Below are 24,046 nucleotides of genomic sequence, written 5' to 3'. Positions count from 1 at the left end.
TAAGGATTGGATATAATGAAGCATAAAAAAGCAGCAGTAAGAAATTCCTGAATCCCAGCTGAGATATTGGCATTTCTACCAATTCTGAGTTCTAAAAGTGACCACCTGCATCTCAAAGGAAACATGGAATAGGTACTTATGAGACTCACCAAAAATGCAATAGCCATATACTTAGTGTAGAATACTATAATGATGGATGGTTTACATCCAGATGAAGAAATGTTAAGAGCCAAGGCAATGTACAACCAAAGGCCAAACTTCCCAAGCTACAGCTCCAAAAGAGCTACACCACAGAAACTGCATATAAACAGCAGACAAAGAGAAAACACTACTCATATCTGATCGGAACAGCAGTGAGTTGGCTGGAACTGTGGCCTCCTATCAGCAAGTAGGGTTGAGCTCTAGTTGAGCTCTACCTGAAACTGTCAGATCAGCATGAAAGCACCAAGTGAAGTTGTTGAACACCATGCACAGTTTCAGGATCACACGCTGGCAACTCCTGCTTTATGCAAACACACGGAGTCATTTGAATGTATGATTTACTTGTAATGAAAAGATGACAGATTCCAGATGGTCAGCATATGGACTGTTTAATTTTAAAGAGAGATGGAAATTCAGAGAAGCAGTGCATCTCTTCCCCATTCTGGATCACTTTCCCATTCCAGCTGTCACAGTGTAAGTCCAGTCATCTAAAGATACCAGTTGCTTCTTCATCTCCTGATTCTCCAAGAATAATTTCTGCATCTCAGCCTAGTAGAGATTTGGTAGTACATTTCTCCAACTCAAAGCCCAAAGAGCATATTCATCCATGCATACCTACATCTGTTGTACACTTCTGTTGCTGAGTAACTCCATTACTAGAGATTGTTTTTCTTTTCCCTTCTTTTCATAGTTCTAAGGAAGCTAGATCATCAGTAATAAAATTGGAGAAGAAATCATTTCTGACTAGCAAAGCCTTAGGAATCATCTTTCACCTGCACACTATAAGTAATAAATTGGGCCTGAAGAAGCCTGGAATGTCTATTTCTTAATAAAGATTAATCATTTTGGTACATGTATAGATATAATATATAATGCTGTACCCATTATAATGCAACTTTAATGCCGATGAATGATACATCAGTCCCAGAAACAAAATGGTTTCTCTATTGTAATATAGCATATATTCATTCTGCACAGAGTAGATTTAGCTCTTCATAAGCAACCATTTATTTTGGCAATTAATAGTGCAATATATGAGGTAATGCCCTTCTTCAAACGTCAAGGAGAGCAATGTAAAGTTTTATTTGCATTGATAAATTGAATCAAAGCTTAGAGTCAAAGCTTAAAGTCACAGAGTGTTTTTACAAGTTTTCTTGGATGTCTGCCTCTATGAATAGATATCTTCAAAATAAATTGTCTACAATTAGTAGCCTACAGTTTTATTATGCCTTTGATGTTCTACTTTATGGTTAGGTCTGGAATTTGAAAGGAAGGTAAAAGTTTTTTCAGCCTAAAACAGCCCCACCCAACAACATATTTCTTTTGAATACACCATTGTGACTTAGATTTAAATTATTTTTTGAAGAGAAATTGATTCTACATATGTAGTCAACAAGATTTCGTACAATCCACTGAATTCATTAATGTTAGCAAGTCAGATTAAAAAATAATACAATATGTACTGACAGAGTCTTATTAACAGCTCTGAAATAAAGAGTGCATTTTCTTTCACTATGTCATTTAGTTCTCATTCTCAAAATAAAACTGCTTTCTATGGGATATAAGGTTTCAATACTGCTTCAAGACAGACCTACTAGCAACGATGGTGTGGTCAGGAATATGTTTGGTTTAGCAGTTAGGGGAATTTACATTTAAATCCAGTTGGTTTTTAATTCAGCTGAATCACCAGAACTTGATGAAATGCCATAAGACCATCTAAAAGAAAGCAGATATTTCACAATGGAAGAGCTGCCGTCATCCTTACAGCTGCCAAATCATCAACAACTTGGCTTTTTTTTAAGGAAAAAAAAAAAAAGACAACATTACAAAAATGTGGTAAAACAATTTTGTTTCTGACTTCCAACAAATGCAAATCAGATTTTGATTTATGCAACTTTTCAGTTACTTACATATTTTATTTGAGATTTCTTAACCTATTTATTACAGAGAAAATAATACTGTTTGAACATAATTTTAGCTTTCTGGTTTTAATTTTCTTAATTTCCTACTGTAGTCGTAACAGAAAATGTGACTGTTTCAGACAGAAACCTGGAAGACTATAAGTCTCTCATACTAATGTCTTGCCTTTATGGAATCGCAAACTGCAAACTCTCTAGTAAATTACCATGTGATTGAGGCATGGTTTTTTTTTTTTTTTTTTTTTTTAAATGAACTGGATGATGAAGGATAAACAAAAATAATGGTTTTTAGCAAGGAGTGAAAAGACCAACTGCTCCAAGCAGACAAGGTCCGTCTCCCTGCGCAGAGCTCAGCACAGCAAAGCCCAACAAAAGGGTGCAGCCCACACAGTTTTCCCTGAGGCTCTGACACCAGGAACAGCCAGCTGGCACTAGGAGGACTGGCTCTAGCTCCTCACTTTCAGTTGCACAGCTCTCCTCACCCCACCTTCCTCTGGCACCCATCAGGACCTTTAATGAGCCCTCTGGTTCAACCCAAGAGAAGAGGAAAACAACAGTTCCCACTCAAGGTATACAGGCTCAATCAGTCAGTGGAGGCACTTGACTAGTACTAGAACAGACGCAAAACAAGGATCACCACTATGTGGCTGTGAGTGGGGAAGAGATCAAGTGAAGGATTTCTCCAACAGAAACCTGCGGGATCACTTTTCCCCCATATTATGAAATAGAAACCTCAAGGTTGATAGTTCTGAAGCTAACCAAGAATCAGTCTCATTTTTCCCAGGCAGTTTTTTTCTCTCCTTTCCTTTGTGCCAAAATGAGCATTATGTTAACTTTCCAAAATGTACCCCAAGAAAAAAAATAGCAATTAAAGTTTGAATCAATATCTAATATTCTTCATAGCCTGGCAACATGAGTAATATTGGTAACTCAAAAGAGAGGGTGACTTGAGTTGATCTAGTGGCTATGTTCTGTGTCTATTCCTTCCATCTGTCACTAACCACACAACCCCCTCTGTTCCTAGTCATACAGCTACTAGGTGCGTTCATTCAGACGGCTGCTTTAGTGGAAATCTGCTCTTTTTCCACCCCACCCATGCCTCAGATTGAAGGCTGATCCAGCAGAAGACTCACCCTGTTGCCACGTGATTTCCAGATTCCCCTTGGGGGAAGAAGAAAGAAAAGGAGAAAAAGAAAGACAGGCTGGTCATTTTTGTCAACGTATCACCACCACACTAGCCTCACTACAAAGTCCTCAAAAACCCCATACCCTATCAATACTACTTTCTGGAGATTTCACTCCCAGTTTTTCACTGTTAAAACATCACAATTTTTGTGATCTGTAAACCAAATCAGTTCAGAGAGAACTGATTATTTTTAACCTGACCATTCCACAGGTAAGACATAGCCTGTGAGAAAACATGCAGTCAAGAATAGAAACTCCTTTTTAACACTGATAAAGACCACTCCGAAATTCTACATTTGAATTAAGAAAGTCTTGAATTAAGGAGGTAACAACTTGAAACAGACGGTAACATAAGGCCTGCCAGCATTGCTTTGTAAAATGAAGCTGCAGATGAAATAGTTACAGTGTTTTGCTTCTTATATTGCTTAGTATTAATAGCTGTTAAGTACAGTACTCTGATGCAATACCATAGAGCTATGATATTTGCCACTAGATACAAGTTCCAGAACACAGACAAGTAGTTGCTGATCAGGAGATTCATCAACCTGTTGCAGTAGCAATGGCTGATGCCCAGATGCTAGGTAACATTGCCCAGCCTAAGAACTTAAGAAGCTGTATGATCTTACCCACAAGTGGTAAACTCGCAGGTCAAAGTTAGTTCTAACAGACCATAGCAGCAAAGACTTAGTTACCTCTGTAATCAAATTAGTATACTCAGCCTTAAATTTAATATTCTGTTGAAAACCCTGTTGTAACTATTAATACTAATTTGTCTTCTACACAAATTCTTCCCTGAAAAAAAAGTCTGTCATTAAAGATCTGAATAGAGCAAAATTCAGTTTTCCTATTTCTGTCAAAAAAATCTGGTCATATGTTTATTGTTGCTCTCTAATATTTTAAGAAAAATACTAAAAATTAAATTCTTATGTTACTTATATATTAATAGCACTGTATATTTTACGAGAGCTGCTCTGAAATTACTTCCTCCTATGTTAATATGTTGGTCCATGACATCACAGGCGTTGTTGGTACGGCAGTAGAGGTTGCACCTTCCCACCAATATTCCATTATGTTTTGTTGCCTTATGACAGATGGCAGCAGAGGGGCATCTAGCATGGAAGCACATATGAAGCAAAAGTTTGTACTGAATTCCACCATGCACAAAAATGGCATCCACTGACATTCATCAATGCTTGCTGAAGGTTTATGGAGACTCAACAGTGGATGTGAGCAACACTGGGTCATGAGCACTGGTACAGATTTTTACAGTGCAGCATGCAGGCTCCTGTTCATCGCTGATGAAAATGCATGGCTAATAGTGGTAACTACACTGAAATATAGTATTTTGCAGGTGAGAATTTGCTCTATCAAACAGCTTTATTGTGCTCTTCATATAGGTTCTGTTTTCCGAGGAAATAAAGAGGAGGCATTACTTTCAGAGCAAGTCATATATATGCAGGCTAAGACAATTCCACTTTACTCAGTGAGGCCCAGGCAAGTCAAAAGATTGGACACCCACACCATACAGGGTGCATAAGGACTTGCAGGTGAAGATTTGCATTTTGTTTCTCATTACTCCACTTTTTAAATGACATATTATAATCATATTATGGATTTACAGGTACATACTCCCCTCCCTCCATTCATGATAGTTGAAAGTCACATCTCATCCAGAATAAAGTACAATTCACTAAGCCGTCTGCACAACTGCCTTGTTCTCTGCACAAATTTCACACAACAAATAGTAAAGGTATGCCTAATGTTGTGTACAGTAAAGAATCATCAGAGTATGGCTTCATGGAAACAATCTGTGGGAGTATTTCCTGAGCTTAGGCTACTGAAAACTTCCTCTTCTCATTCCTTTTATATTTAAACCAGGAAGCTGGCTATTTAAACACCTCAGCTGTGCTCAATAACAGCAGCTCCCACATGGAAATGATGTTCTCTGCAGTATACCTCAAAACACACCATGGCATAGCATTTTACAGGAATGCTACAACTGACTGAGGATTCTTTGAAGGGAAATTGGAGTAACTACGCCTTAATTTCATCAGTATGTAGGAATTATCTACAGGCAGTATTGTATAGCCAACATTAGATGTGCACAATGTTTCTGCATCTCAGAAAAGCATCACAGAACCAGATGTGCATTGCAGGCCACCTTGCCGCTTTCCTTCCTGTTAACACAGCAAAACTTGTATCTCTCATGCAAGTAACAGATCACAGTTCCCACTGGACTACTATTCCTATGCCTGGATTTACTTCTTCACTTAACGAAATACAGAAATGCTATAAAAACCCTGGGAAGGACCTGTTCCAATGTTCTGTCTGAAAAAAATCTCTGCTTGAAAATCTGTAGTCCTTAGTAAACCAATAGTGTTAAATCATAAAACAGACAGTGTCCAAAGAGCTATGGAATTGGCAAAGTTAAGTTCCAAATTATGTGACTATAGCATTAAATATTCAACTCGTGATTATGGAACAAAAGCAATCACAAAACTTGGAACTTCTAAGCTTCTCACAAACTCGGGTTTTCCGTTTGCAAGGTCAACGATACGATCACATTAAATGTGATCGACACATCAAGATACATCTGGCTGAGCATTTCAATGGGAACTACCTGCCAGTCTGAAGCACTGAAGACAGGGTTTGGTGGTTTGTTTTGGCTGTCTGCCTTGCTGTGCACCTCAGGCACATGGCTGCTCCTGAACAACTCCATGTCACAAAGTACTGCATTCATTACTCAGCAGTGTTTCAGAGCTCTGCAAAACGGGAAGTGTGCATTGGTCATGGTTCAGTAAGGATTTACCTAGGGTCTGATGTTTCTGTATTTTAAAACTAGATGCTTTATTGAAAAGCAAATAGCATACTATTATATTGTTTCACCTAGAAGGAAATACTTTACTTAAAGAAAACAAAGAATATTGCAAAGATAATCTGTATATTTTATAAGTCTATACCAGTGGCATACTCACATGGGTAATCATCCACAAACATGGGATCTATGTTATGAAGTAGTTCCACTCTGGGAGAAGGTCTTCCTTCACTAGAAGAGAAAGAAAATATTAACTTCCACCCACAGCTCATTAGGATTCTGCATATTTTATTTCAGTTCTCTTCATCATCCTAATACAAAATTAACTCGTATTGTTAAAACTAATCTGGATGTTCTCTTCCAATCCAGTAACAGTAGCTTTTGCCCCATCTATCTTCCTTGACTTCAGTGGCACATACTGGGATTATTGACAAGATTAAAAAGTATAGAACTAACATTACCAAAGAAGGATTTTCACTATTACTAACTTTAAAAATCAAATTTAGCAGCATAAGCTGGTAACCTAGACTTGCTCTGCTCCCTGTGTACTTGAACTGGAATCATTACCCCAGGGTGCTGAAAGTCTTTTGGTCATCTGCTTCAAAAAACACTAAAGGCATTGCCTAAGCCTTAAAAAAAATTCAACCTCTTTCTTTTGTAGAGAGATCACAAAGATTATTTAGGTTCTCTGAACCTTCCCCTGCAATAAATAAATAAATAAATAAATAAATAAAATAATCTTTCTTTCTCCAGCTCTTAGCTCCATAGCATGAAACCCTAAGTTATCAATAAACTCTCTGAATTAAAGAAATCCCAGTCCTGAAAGAAACTCAATAAATGAAATTCACTCCTTATAAAGGGCAACATGGGTAGGAATTAATATTATAAAGAACCTTGTCTACATTATTATAAAACATTATCGTGTTATCTGACTGAGAATGTAAACAAGTTTTTAGAAACTTCCAAATAACTGAAACTCTTCTCCTTTATTGTAAATCTTAAAACAGTCAGTGTAGGCCACTAAAGCTCTTGACATTAAAAATAAAAATTGAGGTAATATACTTAGTGGAATTCTAGTTCAAACAAAAAAATGGCTGTCACTTTAACATGTATTTCTGTGAGAAGTACTTTATAATTCAATAATATTTACACAATTTAAACCTTTCAATATCAAGTAATTATAATTAATATTGTTCCATTTCACTTCTAAAATAATTTCTGGATGCTACACATTTTGAGTAAAAAAAATTAACAAGAGCACCAGATGAAAGACTAAAGTTATTCAAATCTTGTAATTAATACAGATGAAGTACAATAATTAACCTTTAGGCTAATTGTTGGTCACATACTGAGTGACTTGGAAGTCATTACTTAGTGTCTGTTCATACGTAACAAAATTTTATCTTAGATTTAAGAGGACTTCATTGCTTCTGGTTGCTCCAGCTGTTGTCAAGTGTACCTTTTCCTCAGAAGTTATTAATGCTACTATGAACCAACCAGTACAAGTTAAATTAAGATGTGAATTTAGAGTTTGTAAGTGATTTTATAGAAGCTGCTTGGGAGACATTGTTTTCATATGTGAATCTTTAGTATTCTTTCAAAAATGGAGGTTTATAACCACTATAACAGGACATCAGGAAGGAAGAAACAATGTCCTTATGAAAATAAGTACAGAACTCAAACTCACAGCAGACTTTTCTTTCCCTTTGGCTAAACTCATCTCTTTCCAACTTGCAGAGGTCTGCAGCTGACCTTAGTCCCTCCAGATGCCCTGCATTAGAAATATACACAGCTAAATAAGAAAGCTGCAAGATTCTCTCTGATATCTTACTTTTACAATTTAGCAGGTTTCATTGTAACCACATCTTCAAATTCTCTTCTTTCAGAATATTTATTTTTTAGAGTATAGTCTAATACTTTGCTTCCTCGCCCTAAAAGTATGGAAGATTTCTCTTTGTCTGGAAGTTATTCTGCCATGTCAACTGAAAATTTAAGTAAGCAGTTAAAAGACACTTTTTCCAAAAATAAAAAATAGTCTAAGAACATCTGGATTGAAACATATTCAAACTACAGAGTTAGCAGAAGAATTAGCAAATTTATACTAAGAATATCAGTCTATCTTCTCCTTTATGAAAACATATAGAGGATGTATTGCTCTCTAGTGAATTTTAACAAGTATCAACATGTGATCATTCACTTTAATTGCTGTAAAATAGGCAGAAGATGTCCTTGGGAGAAAATCAAGATTTTTCAGAGTAAATATGTTTATCTTTCATGAAAACATCCTGAGTATCACTCAGCAAAAGTATTTGCATTATCTTGCACTTCTCTGGGTCATTTCTGTGTACACTTTTCTTAAATAATTTTATTCCACATGTTTGGAAATAAACATTACTCTCAGCTTTCAATTGCTCTGTTTGTAAGCAGTTATTTATACCACAAATAGCTGTGAATTAACTTTTCCCAAACGCTTCCTCAAGTTAATGTCACTATTTAATACAAAATAATTTAAGTTGATCTCGTTTCCTATTTAACCCAATCAAATCCGATCTATCTAACATCACAAAAATAGAAAACTGCAACATGCCAGGCAAAAGTATCAGAATAAAACCTGAAAAACTGCTAAGAAGCTTTGGAGAAACAGTAGTCATTCTAACCACATTTCATTCAGAATCTCTTAGTGTCTATCGTAATGCTTCATGTACTTTACTACAATCAGCACTACAGTTCTCCTTTTTTTTTTTTTTGGTTAATGTAAAACAAAATCCTTCTCAGTGTAGACATATTCAGTACTGAAAAAAAAAAAATATATCAAAACAATGCATCAACAAGGACAGACTTCTACATCACTATTTTGCCTCACATCTCTATTTCAATAAATTAGAAAGCATGTGGAAAACAGATGTTCCTTAGAAATGCAACTGTCTTTTGAGAAACATGCTGCACAGTTATACAGTTCAGATTCCTTGATCAGTTGTATTTTAGCATTGTTTTCCATTAAATGTTTTTGTTATCCTCAATTACTATTTTTGTAAAACAGTAAGTGATATTTCTACTGGATTTTAGATATAATTTCTAGTATGTACATGGTACATGTACATTTTAAAGGTTCCAGCTACAGTGCAGTATTACTTAACACTATTAAGTACTTTACTTGTTAAGATAGAAGATAAGTGGAATCTGCCGTGATTTATGCAGAATGTCTACGGCCTGTGTTAATGACACCCAGTTTAGAAGGTGAACAAGATCCCAACATGCAGGTCACTTTGACAGGATGTAGTTATCTGGAGATAAAGAACACTGAAAACTTCTGATGCCTCAATCAGAGGCAGAACAGGGAAAAACAGCACCAGTAAGGTACAAAAAGGCATAACAAAAAACTGTGTATGGTCACCAGTCTAAGAAGAACACAGATGTGTCCCTTGACCTCTTAAGATAGAGACTTCTTAAGATACCCACCTTTCGGCAACTGTATGTCAGACTGTGACTGTGTGGGTGAAACCTGTTTTACTTCAGTTTGTTTAAATAAAATTACATTTTACTGTAATTAGATATCCCATTGGTACCGTGCTGCAATGCTATTTCCTACAGTAGATGAATTTGGAAAGAGCAAACAAGGTTTGAGCTCAAAGGCTCTGTCAAATAGCTCCTAAGTAGTGTAAAAAATTTAATTTAAGAAAGTAAGTTCAAACAAGGAGAACAAAAATGTTGTACTTCTAGTTTCACACATTGTATGAAGGGAACTGTAACTTGGAACTAAACTATAACTTGGTAAAAAGCAATGCAAAAAAGGATATATATATTTGTCTACAAGAACCATGTGCTTATGAACTTCAGCTTTTCATGTCCCATTTGTTCCCAATCATTAACTTTTCTTCTGGTTCCTCAATCAAAATTCAGCACAGGAAGTGCAAAATGAACAGCTGTGGACACATGTGGTTTTCAGCTCTATCTACCACAAGAATTTAATATTAATCAATGTCATATTAATACAATTCCTAATTTGGACTACCAATCATCCTAAAATCATTTGTTTTAGGATTTCAGAATTTATATTTTTTCACTATATTTTTGTATCATTATCTAAGTAAACATGCCATATATTTTTGAATAATTGTTTTCATAATTGTATTTACTCATAAGTATCATATTAAGAAAAGGTCCTCTAAAAAAACTATCAATTATCCATAGACAAAGATCAAACAGCTTTGGGAATGGATCCAATACTGTTGTGACTTCTGAGATTATTTGTGTTGTTTCACACAACATCCTTGAAAGGATGCTAAATCAATATTCCAAATTTAAAAACTTTTCCCCTTTGATTAAATAGTAGACATAGGTACGAAGTTCAGCAAAAGAATCCTCAAAGAAAACAAAACCTCAGAGAAGCATATGCAGCTACTTGTATCAAGCAAGAAAAAAATACAGATGTAAAATGGTGATAGGCTGTTAATTTTCCATTTTTCAAATGAGGCAGAAATTTCTGCCTCATTTACAAATTTACAATTTACAAATTTCACTCATTAAGAGCCACCTCATCCTAGAAAAGTAACAAATTTGAACTTTCCCTCAGATGTCATCAAAAGGGCATTATTCCTTCATTGTTTACCACCAAATTGTCAAGCGACCTTTTGAGTTATGATCATGAAATTTAATATACTCGTTTCCCCTGATTATATGGGACAATCATGTGAAATTGACATTTATGCTGCAAGACAGACAGACAGCAGCCTGACAATTCACAAAAAGGCCCTCTGGACAAAGGCCCTCCATCTGGAACAACTGCAAACATATGAGGTCATCTATTCCTTGGCAGTGCTACTAAACATAACATCCAGTAAGAGACGAGATTAAAGTGATGCAGAGGATGCACAGTTGTACCTGTTATTCCTCACATAATTTTAATACTGAAGTAAACTGATCTAAGAAGATCAGTTCATAACAGAGAATGCTTGTTTGAAAGGGAATCCAGAGTACATACGAATTCTGCTGTTGGAAGAAAGGTCAGCCCATGATTTAGCAGTACCCCAGGATCTTGCTGATGCTGTTTTTCTCACATTAACGTCAGCAGGTGAAACATTTAGCTGTGTCTGGCTCAACAGAAGTTTCAATGTCTTCCAGGAATTTAATGGCCCCCTGCCCTCAGGTATACACATGCTTATCTTCTTCCACTTGGAAGAGAGCTATGCAGTGTACCTGTGCACAGGACAACGAGCTCTCTGAAAAATCCATTTGGGTAGAACACTACCACAGAGTCTACACCAGTGGAGATGACCCACTGTCTCACAGGTATTATGGTGGTATAACCAGCCAAAAAGATGGAAGTCAGAAGCACCAAAACTGAAATACACAGTGGGTGTCATAGAACAGTCCAGGCAGGACTGGCCACATGCTCTATGTTCTTCAAAGTGTTATGGGACCTGGCATTACTATGTTGCAAGAGAAAGGCTGTTTTTTTCCCTGACATGACTCAGGAAGTTTGAGCGTTTAGCTTAGTCAGCATAGTGGATTAAGGGTCAGCATTAATGGTTTGTCCAGATTTCTGGAAATTCAGAAGGATCACTCTTTTCCTATCCCAAAATCCAGTGCACACCACTTTGCCTGCTGAAGGCTGAGACTTGAACTTTTTTCTTGATGGTGAATTCATACATCACCACTCCATGAACTGCTGTTTTCACTCTAGCTAGTTGTGGTGACAGCATTTCCTGTCACCACAACATGCAACCCAGGAAAAATGTCACCTTCATCCTCGTATTGGTTCACAATTATGACAAACTTGCATACGATGTTCCTTCTGTTCCTGTGAGTGCATTTGTAAGACATATCTGGTGCCAACTTTGAGATATTCCAATGCTTCCACCACCATTTCCAATGCACTGAAGCCAATACTCATCTCCATATACAGCTCACTGGTTGCAATCTGCTGATTCACATGGATGAGCTCATTGAGATACTCTTCATTTTGTGGTGTGACAGCCGTGAACAGCTGTCCAGAACGTGGTTTGTCTTTCATCTCAGTGTTACCACTGCTGAAACACACCACTCACCACCTCACTGTGTTCACATCCACTATCTGAATGTCAGTGGGTGCCATTTTTTCTGCATGAAGTAATTCAATGACACACCTTTGATTCATACACATTTTCATGTCAGATGCCATTTTGCCAGGATGTTCCTCTGCTGCCATCTGTCACACAGCAGCAAAATGCAATGGAATACTGTCAGGAAAGTTCAGCTTCTACTGCCTTAACACCAGGATCTGCCCCTGATTTCACGGGCCAACATGATAAAATAGGAGGCATTAATTTCAGAGCAGCCCTCACATGTAGTATTATATATACTGCATTTCTGTATATACACATGCAAAACAAGTGATACAATTGCTCATCTCTCACTGACTAATGCCAGTCACACAGAAGTAGCCACTCCCATGGCACACCCCACCTAGTTTTATTGATGGGCAAAAAACCACAGGGCATGGAATATTTATCTAACCAGACTGGATCATCCATCCTGGCTGTACTCCCTCCCTCCGAGCTCTTTGTCCATCCCCAGATTCCTTGCTGACAGGGTACCACACGAAGCTGAAAAGTCTTCAGATCTATGTAAGCACTCCTCTGACTTCACGCCAGCCCATGCTCTCCCAAGATTCCTGTGTTTACACCATGTTCTCAGATATATGTCGTGTGAAGGGGACCCTCCCTTAGAACATGCAGCCCAGCACAGGCAGTTGGGATGCCAAAAGTTGTTCTTCAGTACCAACCACTTCTGAAGCATCTCAAACCCCTTCATACACTGCCAATTGCTTTTCCAGTTGGAACGTAGCAGATCCTCTGCATCCGTGACTCCAAAACGCTAGGAATCAACGTCAAGTCTCCTATGGTGTTTTCTGCCATAGGCTCCAGGTGAGGCCATTCTCCCCAGGTGCAGTGTAAAGCACATTTTTTATACCTTAACCTGTTCAGATTGGCCCAAGGGCTACTGCATGAACTCTCTCTTGTTTAATTTGTTCAAAAGCTTGTTGTTGCTCAGGACCTCACGTGGAAGGTTTTCTTCCAGGTCACTTGATAGAGAGGGTTTATAATCCAGAATATGCATTTTCCAGAAACCCACAACACCTAAGAAAGCTTGTGTTTCCTATTTGCTAGTTGGTGGAGACATAGCAGCTATTATATTGATCACATCCACAGAGATCTGACGATGTACATCTTCCCATTTTAGTCCTAAGGACAAGATCTCCTGTGTAGGTCCCTTGACCTTACTTTGCTTTTTGGCAAAACTGGCTTTCCAAGGGCTGAGAGTATAGTCTCTCAAAAAATTTCCTCTGCTGTACTGTCCCACACAATGATGTTATCAATGTACTACAAGTGTTCAGAGCTTCCCCGTTCCAGTGCTGTCTGGATCAGCCCGCGGAAAATGGCAGGTTCCAAGAGCACTTTCCAAGTGAAAGCAAACCGTGGTGTAGCTGACGCTCTGCTGCCAAAACAACTGAGAAAAACATACTGGTGATATCAACTGTGGCATACTACTTTGCTGTCTTTGATTCCAGTTTGTACTGAAATTCTAGTATGTCTGGCACAGCAGAACTCAACAGTGGTGTGACTTCATTGAGGCCAAGATAGTCCACTGTTAGGGACTCCACACTCCATTGGACTTCCACACTGGCCATACAAGATTATCACTATACACTCTCACTAGAAACTGGAGCAGCCATTTACCTAAAGACCTGCCTTTAACACATCCGTGCCTCTAGGCTCAAAGTACATTTTCCATCCCACTTCCTCACATCCTCTCCATAGTCATGCAATTAAGAACACTTACTATGTTCCCACTGTGTCCCCTCTTAAGCAGAAGAGCACTTACTCCTAATAGTTGAGGTGTTGGTCTATATGGGTGGGGGAGAAAACTGTTTTTCTCTCTTTAAGCTTCTAAATCAGTTTCTCCATAGCAGAGGTTCAGGCCCATAGGGAAGAAGAGACTTTCTTCATATTAATGGAGTTGGCCAGCAAATTTATCCACCATTTTCCCTCTCAATCTTTCAAACTCAATACTGCCAGAGAGTTAGCACACACTTCTGTAACATGGATCATATGCCCTTGACTTTATTTGGGTCTTTGGATAACTGATCATAGCCCAGGTCAAGATAAATTATCTTAAGCATGGCTAATTCCCACAAGTGTTAGATGCATCTTCTCCATGGTGATTCACCTGCGGGAATTACATACATCTTCCTTGAAGAGAAACTTTTCCTTCACACACAACAGGGGCTGCCTCCAGAGGGTGAGGGGTTGCCCCCCCTTTTCCAATTGCTTTGTCAACGCACCTTTCCCTAAAGAGGGATCCCAGATGCTTGACTCCTCTGCCGTGGTTGGTTTCCTGGTTCAAAAGCAGAGTCTGACATAAGGCTGGATCAAATCCAGAGGCACTTTCTTGCTCTTGAGGGTGCTGAATAGTGTTGACTACTACTTGATAGGCACTGGAGATAATCTATCATAGTGAAGAGAGCAGTAATCTCTGGAGTTATCAGAATCAGGGCATACCTTTTTAAAATATTAGGTTTTTAGTGTTTCACACATGTTCAGGGATGATATCTGAAACCATAAGAGACAATTGTGACAGATACCTGACTATATCCTTCCACACACTGCCAACCCTAACAATCCTGCCTAATTTAACCTTAGACAAAACTGGAAACATAGCAATAGGATCTCCCTAGCTTGAACATGTCAAGAATATTCAGAATTTAAAAAAATATTTTAAGTCATTCTGCAATGAAGAGTGTACTTGTTAATAGTTAACATGGTTAGATTCCTGAAATGCAAGAATGATGGCAGTTCTGAGTACAAATACCAGATTAAGTTCATGGTCCATGTAATTTGAGTATATGCAATTTACAAATCGGCAAAACCACAAGCAAACTTAAGCCAGACCCCAGGGACGATAAACGGTAAGAAAATAATTAAGAAAAACAACCTTGAAAGCAAATAAAGAAACATTATGAATGAATAAATCATCATTGTGACCAGCAACTATCAATCTAATATTACGGTTATAAAAAAAATTAATGTGTTATCTCAACCTTTTGATTCCCATGATGGGTGCCAAAAGGACTTTTGTGGTTTAACCCAGCAGACAACTCAGCCATTCAATCATCCCCACCCTTCTTTAGTGCGACAGGGAGAGAATATGAAAAAGGTAAAGCTTGTGGGTTGAGATAAATACAGTTTAATAGGAAAGAAAAAGAAGGGAAAGAAACATAATAATTCAGATAAAAACGTACAAGCAGGTGATGCCTGGTGCAATTGCTTACCAGTTCCTAACTGATGCTCAGCTTATCACCAAGAAGTGGCAGTATCCAAGGCCAACTCCATCATTTTTATTACTCACTTTATGGAATGAAATAGCCTTCTGGTTAGTTTAAGCCAGTTTGCTGGTCCCCTCCCAGCTCCTTATGTGTCTCCAACCTCCTCTCTGGCAAGGCAGTGTGAGAAGCTGAGAATTCCTTGATGTAGTCTAATCAGTTGTTACACAACAACTCAAACACTAGTGTGTTATCAACAGTGTTCTTTTCCTAAACTCAGAACACAGCATCATACTAATCACTGTGAAGAAAAAAATCTGTTTTTTAGCCAAAACCAGGACAGAGCTCTAGAGTCCATTTCAGTAGGATAGAACAGAGCATTATAATACAATAATACCCTTGAAAGATGAAGGACTAACTGAATCTAAGCTTTAGCTGAAAATACCACGAGGGACATCACCAGAGTTCCTTTTGATAGTTTGTTCCAGTGATTAGTCACCTTTATCAGTTAATGCCTTTTCCATTTATTCTTTTACATTCAACTTATTCTGCTGAGCCCAGAGCACCAGTAACAAGCACATATTCAGATGTACCCAGTGCTCCAAGTCCAATATCCAATATTTGTGATACCATTTTTATTATGATTCTCTTCAGGAAAAATGTATGGAATTTAACTCATTTTTCTTTTAATGCACAGAAGACTCTATTATCTGAAGTAATGGGGTCTGGGATGTCCCATTTAATACACACAGCATGAGAAGTACACAGAATCAGTCAGAGACCAGTAAAATGTATTAGGTATTCATGGTCTCAGTGCCAATCCAGTGGAGCTAAGCTGCCTTCTCTACAGTAATCTAAGCACTGCACTTGCTTAAATCAGATTCAACACCACAAACTCAGGAACTAAGTCAGGTTTATCACTGCATCCAATCTCGCAGGCTTTCTGAGACACTGCACAATGTAATAGAGACTCATCCAAATTCATGTTCAATTAGTTTAATGTATGGTTAGATTTCCAACATGTCCAATTCCAGAAGCATACTGCAGAGATGTCCAGCTTGGCTCTGTAGAGGCAGGGCTGGGTCCATATAACTTACTAACTTGTACTCCACATTGTACAAATCTAGTTCTGGAAGACAGAAAGTTCTTGAAAAAGCATACTATGTTTGTGCTGCATTGCGCATGCACTGATAAATTCAGCACACCTAAGTTAATACATTACAAAGGCCTCACATCTGAGCAAAAGGATTAACCTGCAACTTTGATAATTTTCTCATGAGCAAGCACCTGTACCTTCCTTTCAACTAGGGAAACAAGTAACATTTTTTATTCGATTCAGCTCTGTTCTCAAGGTTGAATAAATTCTTCCCACACCAGAATTCTGACTCAGTGATTTGACATGCAGGTTACCTGATGGTTTTCCAAACATCAAAGCCATCCAAAGGCTTTGTGCCGTTGGTATGTCCTCCAGCAAGGTGCACCAGTGTTGGCAGCCAGTCAGAAATATGGATAAGTTCATGACTTTCGACACCTTTTTGCTTCAGTAAAGGACTTGCAACAAAGCCTACTCCTCTAACACCTCCTTCCCATAGGGTCCATTTTCTTCCTCTAAGTGGCCAGTTATTTCCACCTGCCATAGTCTGTCCTCCATTATCTGAAAAAAAGTAATTAAACAGAATCATTTCTAAGAAAGGAACAGAACAATCTTTCTACAATAGTTATCCATCCATTTGAAATATATATATATATTTATATATATATATACTGAATATATTCAGAGCATATTAAAAACTGAATTAATTCTTGCAGAAGTCTTAGAAATTACTACAATATAATGTTCTTACTTGGCAAAAATAATACCATATTACAAGGTAATGATTTAGAAAGTAATGTTTAAAAACATCCTCTGACAGTAGACAGCTAAAGTTTCTGGGATCGAGAACTTAATTTTAATTCCAATTACACTCAAGGCCACAGGAAGAGCTGCTATCAAAACCATCACTAGTACTCAGACTACACTATCATTCCATTTTCCAAAGGAGTCTTATTTTAAATAGAAAACAGTTATTCCAGTGACAGGACACCATACTTCTCATTCACAAATGTTTTCTTCAGTTTTTTTTTTTTTTAAGCTGCCAAAGTGGCTGATTTGTTGTATCAAACAAAGCAAATGGCTTCTCGGTCAAAAGCAGAAAGCTTGAATTGAAACTATCTGAAGTAGATGAACAACTTGGAAATATCTGAATCAATTCTGGTTGGAAAGACTATGCAAGATGGTTACAGAAAAAGCTGAACTTTTGATTACAGTAACATAGAAATACCTACATGAATCAAAGATAGCTCATGCAACTTTTCAACCAGTCTTCTACATTAAGAAAAGAGACTTGGATTCTGAAGTTGGCAGGATTAATGATTTGAGATGACTGTAGTTACTATTGTATATTTTTTCTTGTTTATACCTGTTTTAATGATTTCACTACAGTAACTGATTACAACCTTTTTAATAATGATTTTTCTGTATTTTAGTATGTTTAAAATTACTTTCAAAGCAGTCAGTGAACCAATCTTCATTAAAAATTGTCAACTTTCTGTTTTAAGTATTTCCCAAGTAAAATGCTGAAATTTGAGGTAAGAAAAAGGAAATTAATGTTCAATCCACTACAGAAGGACTCTTCTGTAACTGCCAAATGATCTCCCTTCAGTTTCACTAATTGAGGAGCAGTGTAAAACACTACTATGAATATTTTTCTACTGAAACACTCTCTTTGTTCTACTAAGGAATAATCTAATATAGGATTTTCAAAGGTGGAAGCCTTAACTAAACACTTGAAAAAAAACATGATCTGAAAAGTACAGAGTGTTCTGTGGACCAACCAGCTTCCAGGAAGTCTGCATGAGTTAAAAAAAAATAAAATCAAGAGCTTCACCATTTTCAGTACAAAAATACAGGCAGTCAGATACTAATTACCAATATTTCTCACACAAAGATGTTGAGTACGGAGACCTAAGAATTCAAACAGTTGTCTGAGAAAAGAATAAAAAGACATTGGTTCTACAGTTCCTCCTGAATACAATGTGAACAGGAATCGCTGTCAGGAATAATGATGGGACAGAGTTCTCGGTAGCTTTTAACCTTTGGAGAATTACAGTGTAGATGAGATGCCTTTTACTGTTAGAAACCAGTTAAGATTTGATTTTACAATTTGTCCTCGCTATGTTTTTTCTTTTCTTCATATGACAAGCTATTTACTTTCCGTATCAGTTTAACACTACTATTCAAGACTCCAGAAATGCATCAGCAAATAGCAAGGAATTAGAGAAGGAGAGTGAGCTTTAGAAGAATGAAGTATATGTTTCCTGGATTACAGTCAGATCTTTACTATACCTAACTTTTTTTCTGAGACTTTACTATCTGTAGTTTAGTTAATACACTCAATACTGTTCCAGATTCATTATGCAATAAACTCCCTGAGACAAGGCTTCTATCCAACCTAAATCTACAAGTAAGGACTTGTGTGCAATGCCATATATAGTATATGATTAAAAGAAATGGAAGGAGGGAAACAATATTTTCTTGTTTTGCTAACTTATCTGATATGTAAATGAAAAAACTCAACATATGGAACAAGTTTCATCCCACTCATTTTCAGATTGCTAATTTACAATTTCCTTTTCCCAAAGGAATTTATATGCAAGGATTGCTTTCTGCTTCAGTTCTTTACTGAACAACCAATAAAGTTCTGAAGTATGGAAAATCATGGTTTCTGTTCTGATTCTTGAAATTTTCATTCCAGTGAATCAGAACAGAGTTGATGATGCCAGTATAAACTGGCAGTTTATACTTTTTTTTAAAAGTTATACTCATGTATTTGTGAATGATTTGAAGTATTATCTGGGACTTCAAATATCAATAATTAATTAAAGAGGAGAAAGTTTCATAACATTAAAAGATCATAATGGTGCCTATCTTGATGAAATATTAAGGAATAAACAAGAACTCACTGACTGTATGAGAGGCAGCCTTAGGAGAAAGAAAGACATCGAAAACCACAAGAGAACTGTAACTGATTTCTTGGGGGGGGTCTACTGTATGTCTAGACAACAGGACATAAAGCAGACAGCTGCTTTGTATGCATGCACCTTTGCCCTAAGATAATACCTGTGGATGTTATCTCACTGATATTTTATCTATAGATGCTAAAAATTTGCATGGATTCAGAAAGCCAATGAAGAAGTTCAAAGTTAAAATACCACTGATAGTTCTTAAGCGAAAAACAGCTACTCTGTCTCAGGAATTTCTTCAGCTACATCTGCTGAAGACTTGAAAATTTTCACAAAATTGAGAGGGCACCAGTGATGAGTTCTAACGCCATTTCCTAATCACATGCTGCCAGATACTGCTATAGTGAGAGGATACATATTCAGAGTGATCCTCTGTCTACGGGAGTACAGCCATTCTCAAATTCTCCCAAACAAGCTAACTCTTTACGCTATTTCTCACTAAAACTTCGAATTATTTTAGCAAAGTGTCTTGAATGTGGAATGCACTCCATAGTATATATGGAAAATTCCAGTAGCTTACCTCTCCACTTAGGTAAGATGTAAATAGGATCATGGTTGCTTCATGTTCTATGCCAACTTCATATCCAATTCTGAACCCACTTCAAAACAATATTTCCTCAATGATATATCACCCATTTGTGCAACTGTTTCTCTGACTCATCCTAATTCATTATCTCAGTAAACAGTATCCAGAGCAAAGCTTTTATAATCAAGGTATCTATGGCTAGAGGCTCTGATTTGTAAACACTTCTTACAAAAGCTTCAGCCTTGCTACTTCAGCTAAAAGCAGAAGCCCTGCCCCATCAAGCATGATACTTCAATTGTATCTGTGCTGAAGACAAACATCAAGTATGATTTTCATTAAAAATAATAACAGAATAGTCTGGAAAAAGTAGTAAGCATATTTTTCCTACCGGTAAGAATAATTTTTGCAATTACTTCTGTAAAATTTAGACTTCAATAATACCCACAACATATCATGTGCATTAGAAAAATTATAAAACCAACCAGCTCTTGTTCTTAAAGAAAAGATGAAAGTGAAGAGAGTAAGTCTGTAATTAGAAATGATGGTACTTGGCATAAATATAACCTAGCTAATTTATTCAGCATAGTCTTTTCTCAAATGGGAGAATTATGCATTTGTAATGAGCTTTGTTCTTGCCTCGGTTTGCTCTGATAAATGTTTAGCTATCTCTGTCTTCCCTCAGCATTCTTATCAAACTCATCATTTTGTGCTATTTTAAGACAGGAGCACCTGAAATGTTCTTTATCATTCTGATAGAATTTTCTTCTGTATGATATTTGAGGCACATATAAGGTAAACAGCAAAATAAGGACTGAATAAACAAAAGAGACAGAGAAACAGAACTATCCCATAACTTTAAAAGTTTGGTTTGAGCAAAGTAGTGCATACTTGAATTAACTTCATTTTTGTTAACTATTGAGAAATCAGTATAACATAGCAATAACAAAAAAAACAATTACATGCTTGCACTGACTTTGGAAGAGGTGTTATTCTTGCTATTAAGAAAGTAAAAATTCTAAAAAGAAAATTAAACATATTGACAATTCTAAGTACTGTGTAGAGATCATAACTGTTAGATTTGAGGGAAGTGAGTAGTGACAAGTAGAATTGTCTTTAAAGGGCAGATGTTCCTGAGAATCAGGAATTGGACAAAAATCTCTGAGTATAAAACTTAGATTCATTTCTGATAGTATCATCCCCTGCCTATTCACGTCTTCTGTAAATAGCATAATTGTGTTGTAATTTTGTGTTGGCCCTCAGTAACTGAAATATAAGAATCCTCTTCTAAAATAACTGCCACACTGAGCAACTTCAATGGAACTGTTGCTAACAAAACACGTAGATCAAAAATCCCTAAACCAATATAATGCTTCCAGACTGTAAACAGCAATGCATTTTATGTCGTGTTTTCCATATGAATGTATTTGTAGGAAAGACATCCTTGATAAAATCCTGGATGAAATATTCTTTCCTTTAACAATACACAATGCTCCATGTCCTCTGAAAACTTTTAACGTACTGGAGAAATTTTGCCATACGTTTTGATGATAACTTCTGCCAGTAAACAAAAAAACATATATGTATATATATAGTTCTCCTAACCCTAGCAACTATTCGAGTATGCCACTTCACATAAGACAATTTTTACATTCTTTCAGTCATGGTTCTGTTTACATACAATCACTTTCTTCCGCCTTTTAAAGTCAGTACAACGCTGTCCACACTGAAACAAACACTTCAATGGTCTAAACTGAAACAACAAGAATAGCACTTTCCTACCACAACACTATGGATGAAATTCGGATAATATAAAGAATATTCAAAAAAAAAATTCATATAACAGGATGCTAGTCTTTCAAAATATTGTGGGTTTTGGTAAAGGTAATGATTTTTTTTTAATAAAAGCCTTTCAACAAAAGTACAACAAAGCTTGTGCATCTTTTCCATACCTTTGAAAATGAAGGACAATGTTTTTTTCCTCACAAACATCTGTTTTTTTAATTAATATTCACCATCAAATAAATGAGAAAGAATTTAGTTTGCTGTATCTGTAATCTGTAAACTATCAAAGATGTTTTACAGGAGTTCTTAAAGGAATCAATAAACAAAACTAAACAGATATGCCATTCTGTGTCTCCCAAACTCTTCTCTGAGGAGTTGCCAGCTGCATAACAGTCTGATGGGTGCACTGTATCTATGCAGTGGCGTGGGACACATGCAAGTAGTAAACAGTTTAATCAGTATAGCTTCTTTGAAGAACAGTTTGATAATAAAGAACAGAAATGAAGCAATTCTGAGAGCAACAATTAATGAAGTGTGTTTAAATTCCAACTTGACAAACTTCAGTTTGACAAACTTTTTAACTGAATGACATTGCAACAGAAGCAGCTGCCTACTTCATATAATAAAGACAAGCCCCATAGGCACCATGGGAAAATCTTCCCGGCAATTCCACTGCAACAATCTACTTTTTCTCCAAAGGCTAAAAGGCTAGATCTTGTTTCCTTGTTTCTACTATAGCAAAGGAACTTTTTTTCTTTTTTTTTTTTTTAATTAGAGCACCCTTTTCTGTCTCATGATTGTGATCTTCTTATGACCACAACAAAGCTAAGCCTCACCTTGCAGTCCTGTTGACACGCCTGGCAAACTGCTCTAGATGAGCTCATTGCAGAAGGTTTCCTGAAAATTCCCCACAGATCCATCCAGGATTGTATTAGATGCTGTTATTAAGCAGTTTTAATTCCAGTATTTCTTTTCAAGATTTTCTGTTTTCTTACTCCAGGTAAGGAGCTACTCACAGGCTTCCTCACAGAAAGTATCTTTAATTTCTATACATTCTAAACATTCCACTCTCATAAAACGACAAAATCAGAGGCTTTAAATTTGTAATATATATTATACAACCTTGCAATGGCAGAACGTAATGCTAAGTTTGTATGTTAGTAACACTAATTATTATAAGAAGTTTAACCACTGTTTTTGGCATTTGTGAAATAAACAATGCTTCAAAAATGTGGAAAATCTAATATAACTCTAAAAAAAATTACAGCATATAATGAAGTATTTCCTTTAAGAAAAGTAACAGTATTCACAGACTCCTCTCCTCTTCCCACTCTTCCTTCCCCCCCCCAAAAAGATACCAACCCAAACAAATAAACAATAAAAACAACAATAAAAAACAACCCACTTTCAGTGCAACAGTTCACTAGGATAAACTATTCTGGACATTTAGATATCTCAGTGGAACAAAGTCTGTATAATTAAATTTTATCTATAAGTAACAAAAGAATAAAACAGTTTATATCTAAAAGCATCAACAATCATATTTCATCATAAGAATGTTAAATTTAAATACACAAATCCACTTAGACACCTACATTCATTTTCTAAAGTAGCATCCAAAAGTTTAAGATCTGTATGCATATACGTTCAAATATAAACAGAGCAAGAAATAACCAACTAACATTTAAATTAAGTATTCAATAAGGAGTTGATTAAAAAAATAAAAATAAAAAAAATCAAGTGATGTGTGCGAATTTTTTTACTATGTAGCCACTTCATTATCCAATTCAGAACCCAGCAAAGGAAAAACATTTTAAGTGTTATATATAAAGTGCAATGCAAGAGAAAATTTAAGCACTGAGGATATAATAAATGCAATTAGACATCACGTATCTATTCACCTCCAGTTGTTTATCATGTACAGGTGCCACTACAGTCTGTAAAGAGCAGATTCAGTCTAACAATCCTGACTCTGTGCAAAAGATACCCTATTTCCTGAAAAAAGTTACAAAATATTTGCCAAATATTCTTGCTGTACCAATACTAGTTTTCAAAGTCAGCATTTCCATGCTGCAGCTTTTTTTTCTATTTTTCACCTGTGCTTAACCTCCTACATTTTTCAACTCCTGAATTTTTCTGAAGCTGTAAGAGAAAACTCCCATGCTCCAAAATTTCTCCTCATGGGCCCCTGAAGTAAGCTGATCTAGCACACATCTGTCTGATATATAAACCATGCTAAGCACTGTTTGAAAGGT

The 24,046-nt window shown here is 36.6% G+C and overlaps 1 protein-coding gene across 1 annotated transcript in view; it reads right to left on the bottom strand.

Moving 5' to 3' along the window:
- Positions 1-5,961: 5,961 nt before the first annotated feature.
- Positions 5,962-24,046, bottom strand: part of LOC104914958 (arylsulfatase B) — a 39,718-nt gene continuing 21,633 nt past the window's right edge. Inside the window, exons 4-6 of the mRNA XM_019610425.2 lie at positions 16,832-17,075; positions 6,281-6,351; positions 5,962-6,067 (exon numbers count right to left, since the gene is read on the bottom strand). Coding sequence (XP_019465970.1) covers positions 6,066-6,067; positions 6,281-6,351; positions 16,832-17,075 — 317 coding nt within the window. The 3' untranslated portion in view covers positions 5,962-6,065. The remainder of the gene's footprint in view (positions 6,068-6,280; positions 6,352-16,831; positions 17,076-24,046) is intronic.

The sequence above is a fragment of the Meleagris gallopavo genome, chromosome Z (genome assembly GCF_000146605.3).
Source record: "Meleagris gallopavo isolate NT-WF06-2002-E0010 breed Aviagen turkey brand Nicholas breeding stock chromosome Z, Turkey_5.1, whole genome shotgun sequence".
Classification (NCBI taxonomy): Eukaryota; Metazoa; Chordata; class Aves; order Galliformes; family Phasianidae; genus Meleagris; species Meleagris gallopavo.
The sequence above is the reverse complement of the archived record's forward strand: the minus strand, read 5'-3'. Positions and strand labels throughout refer to the sequence as shown.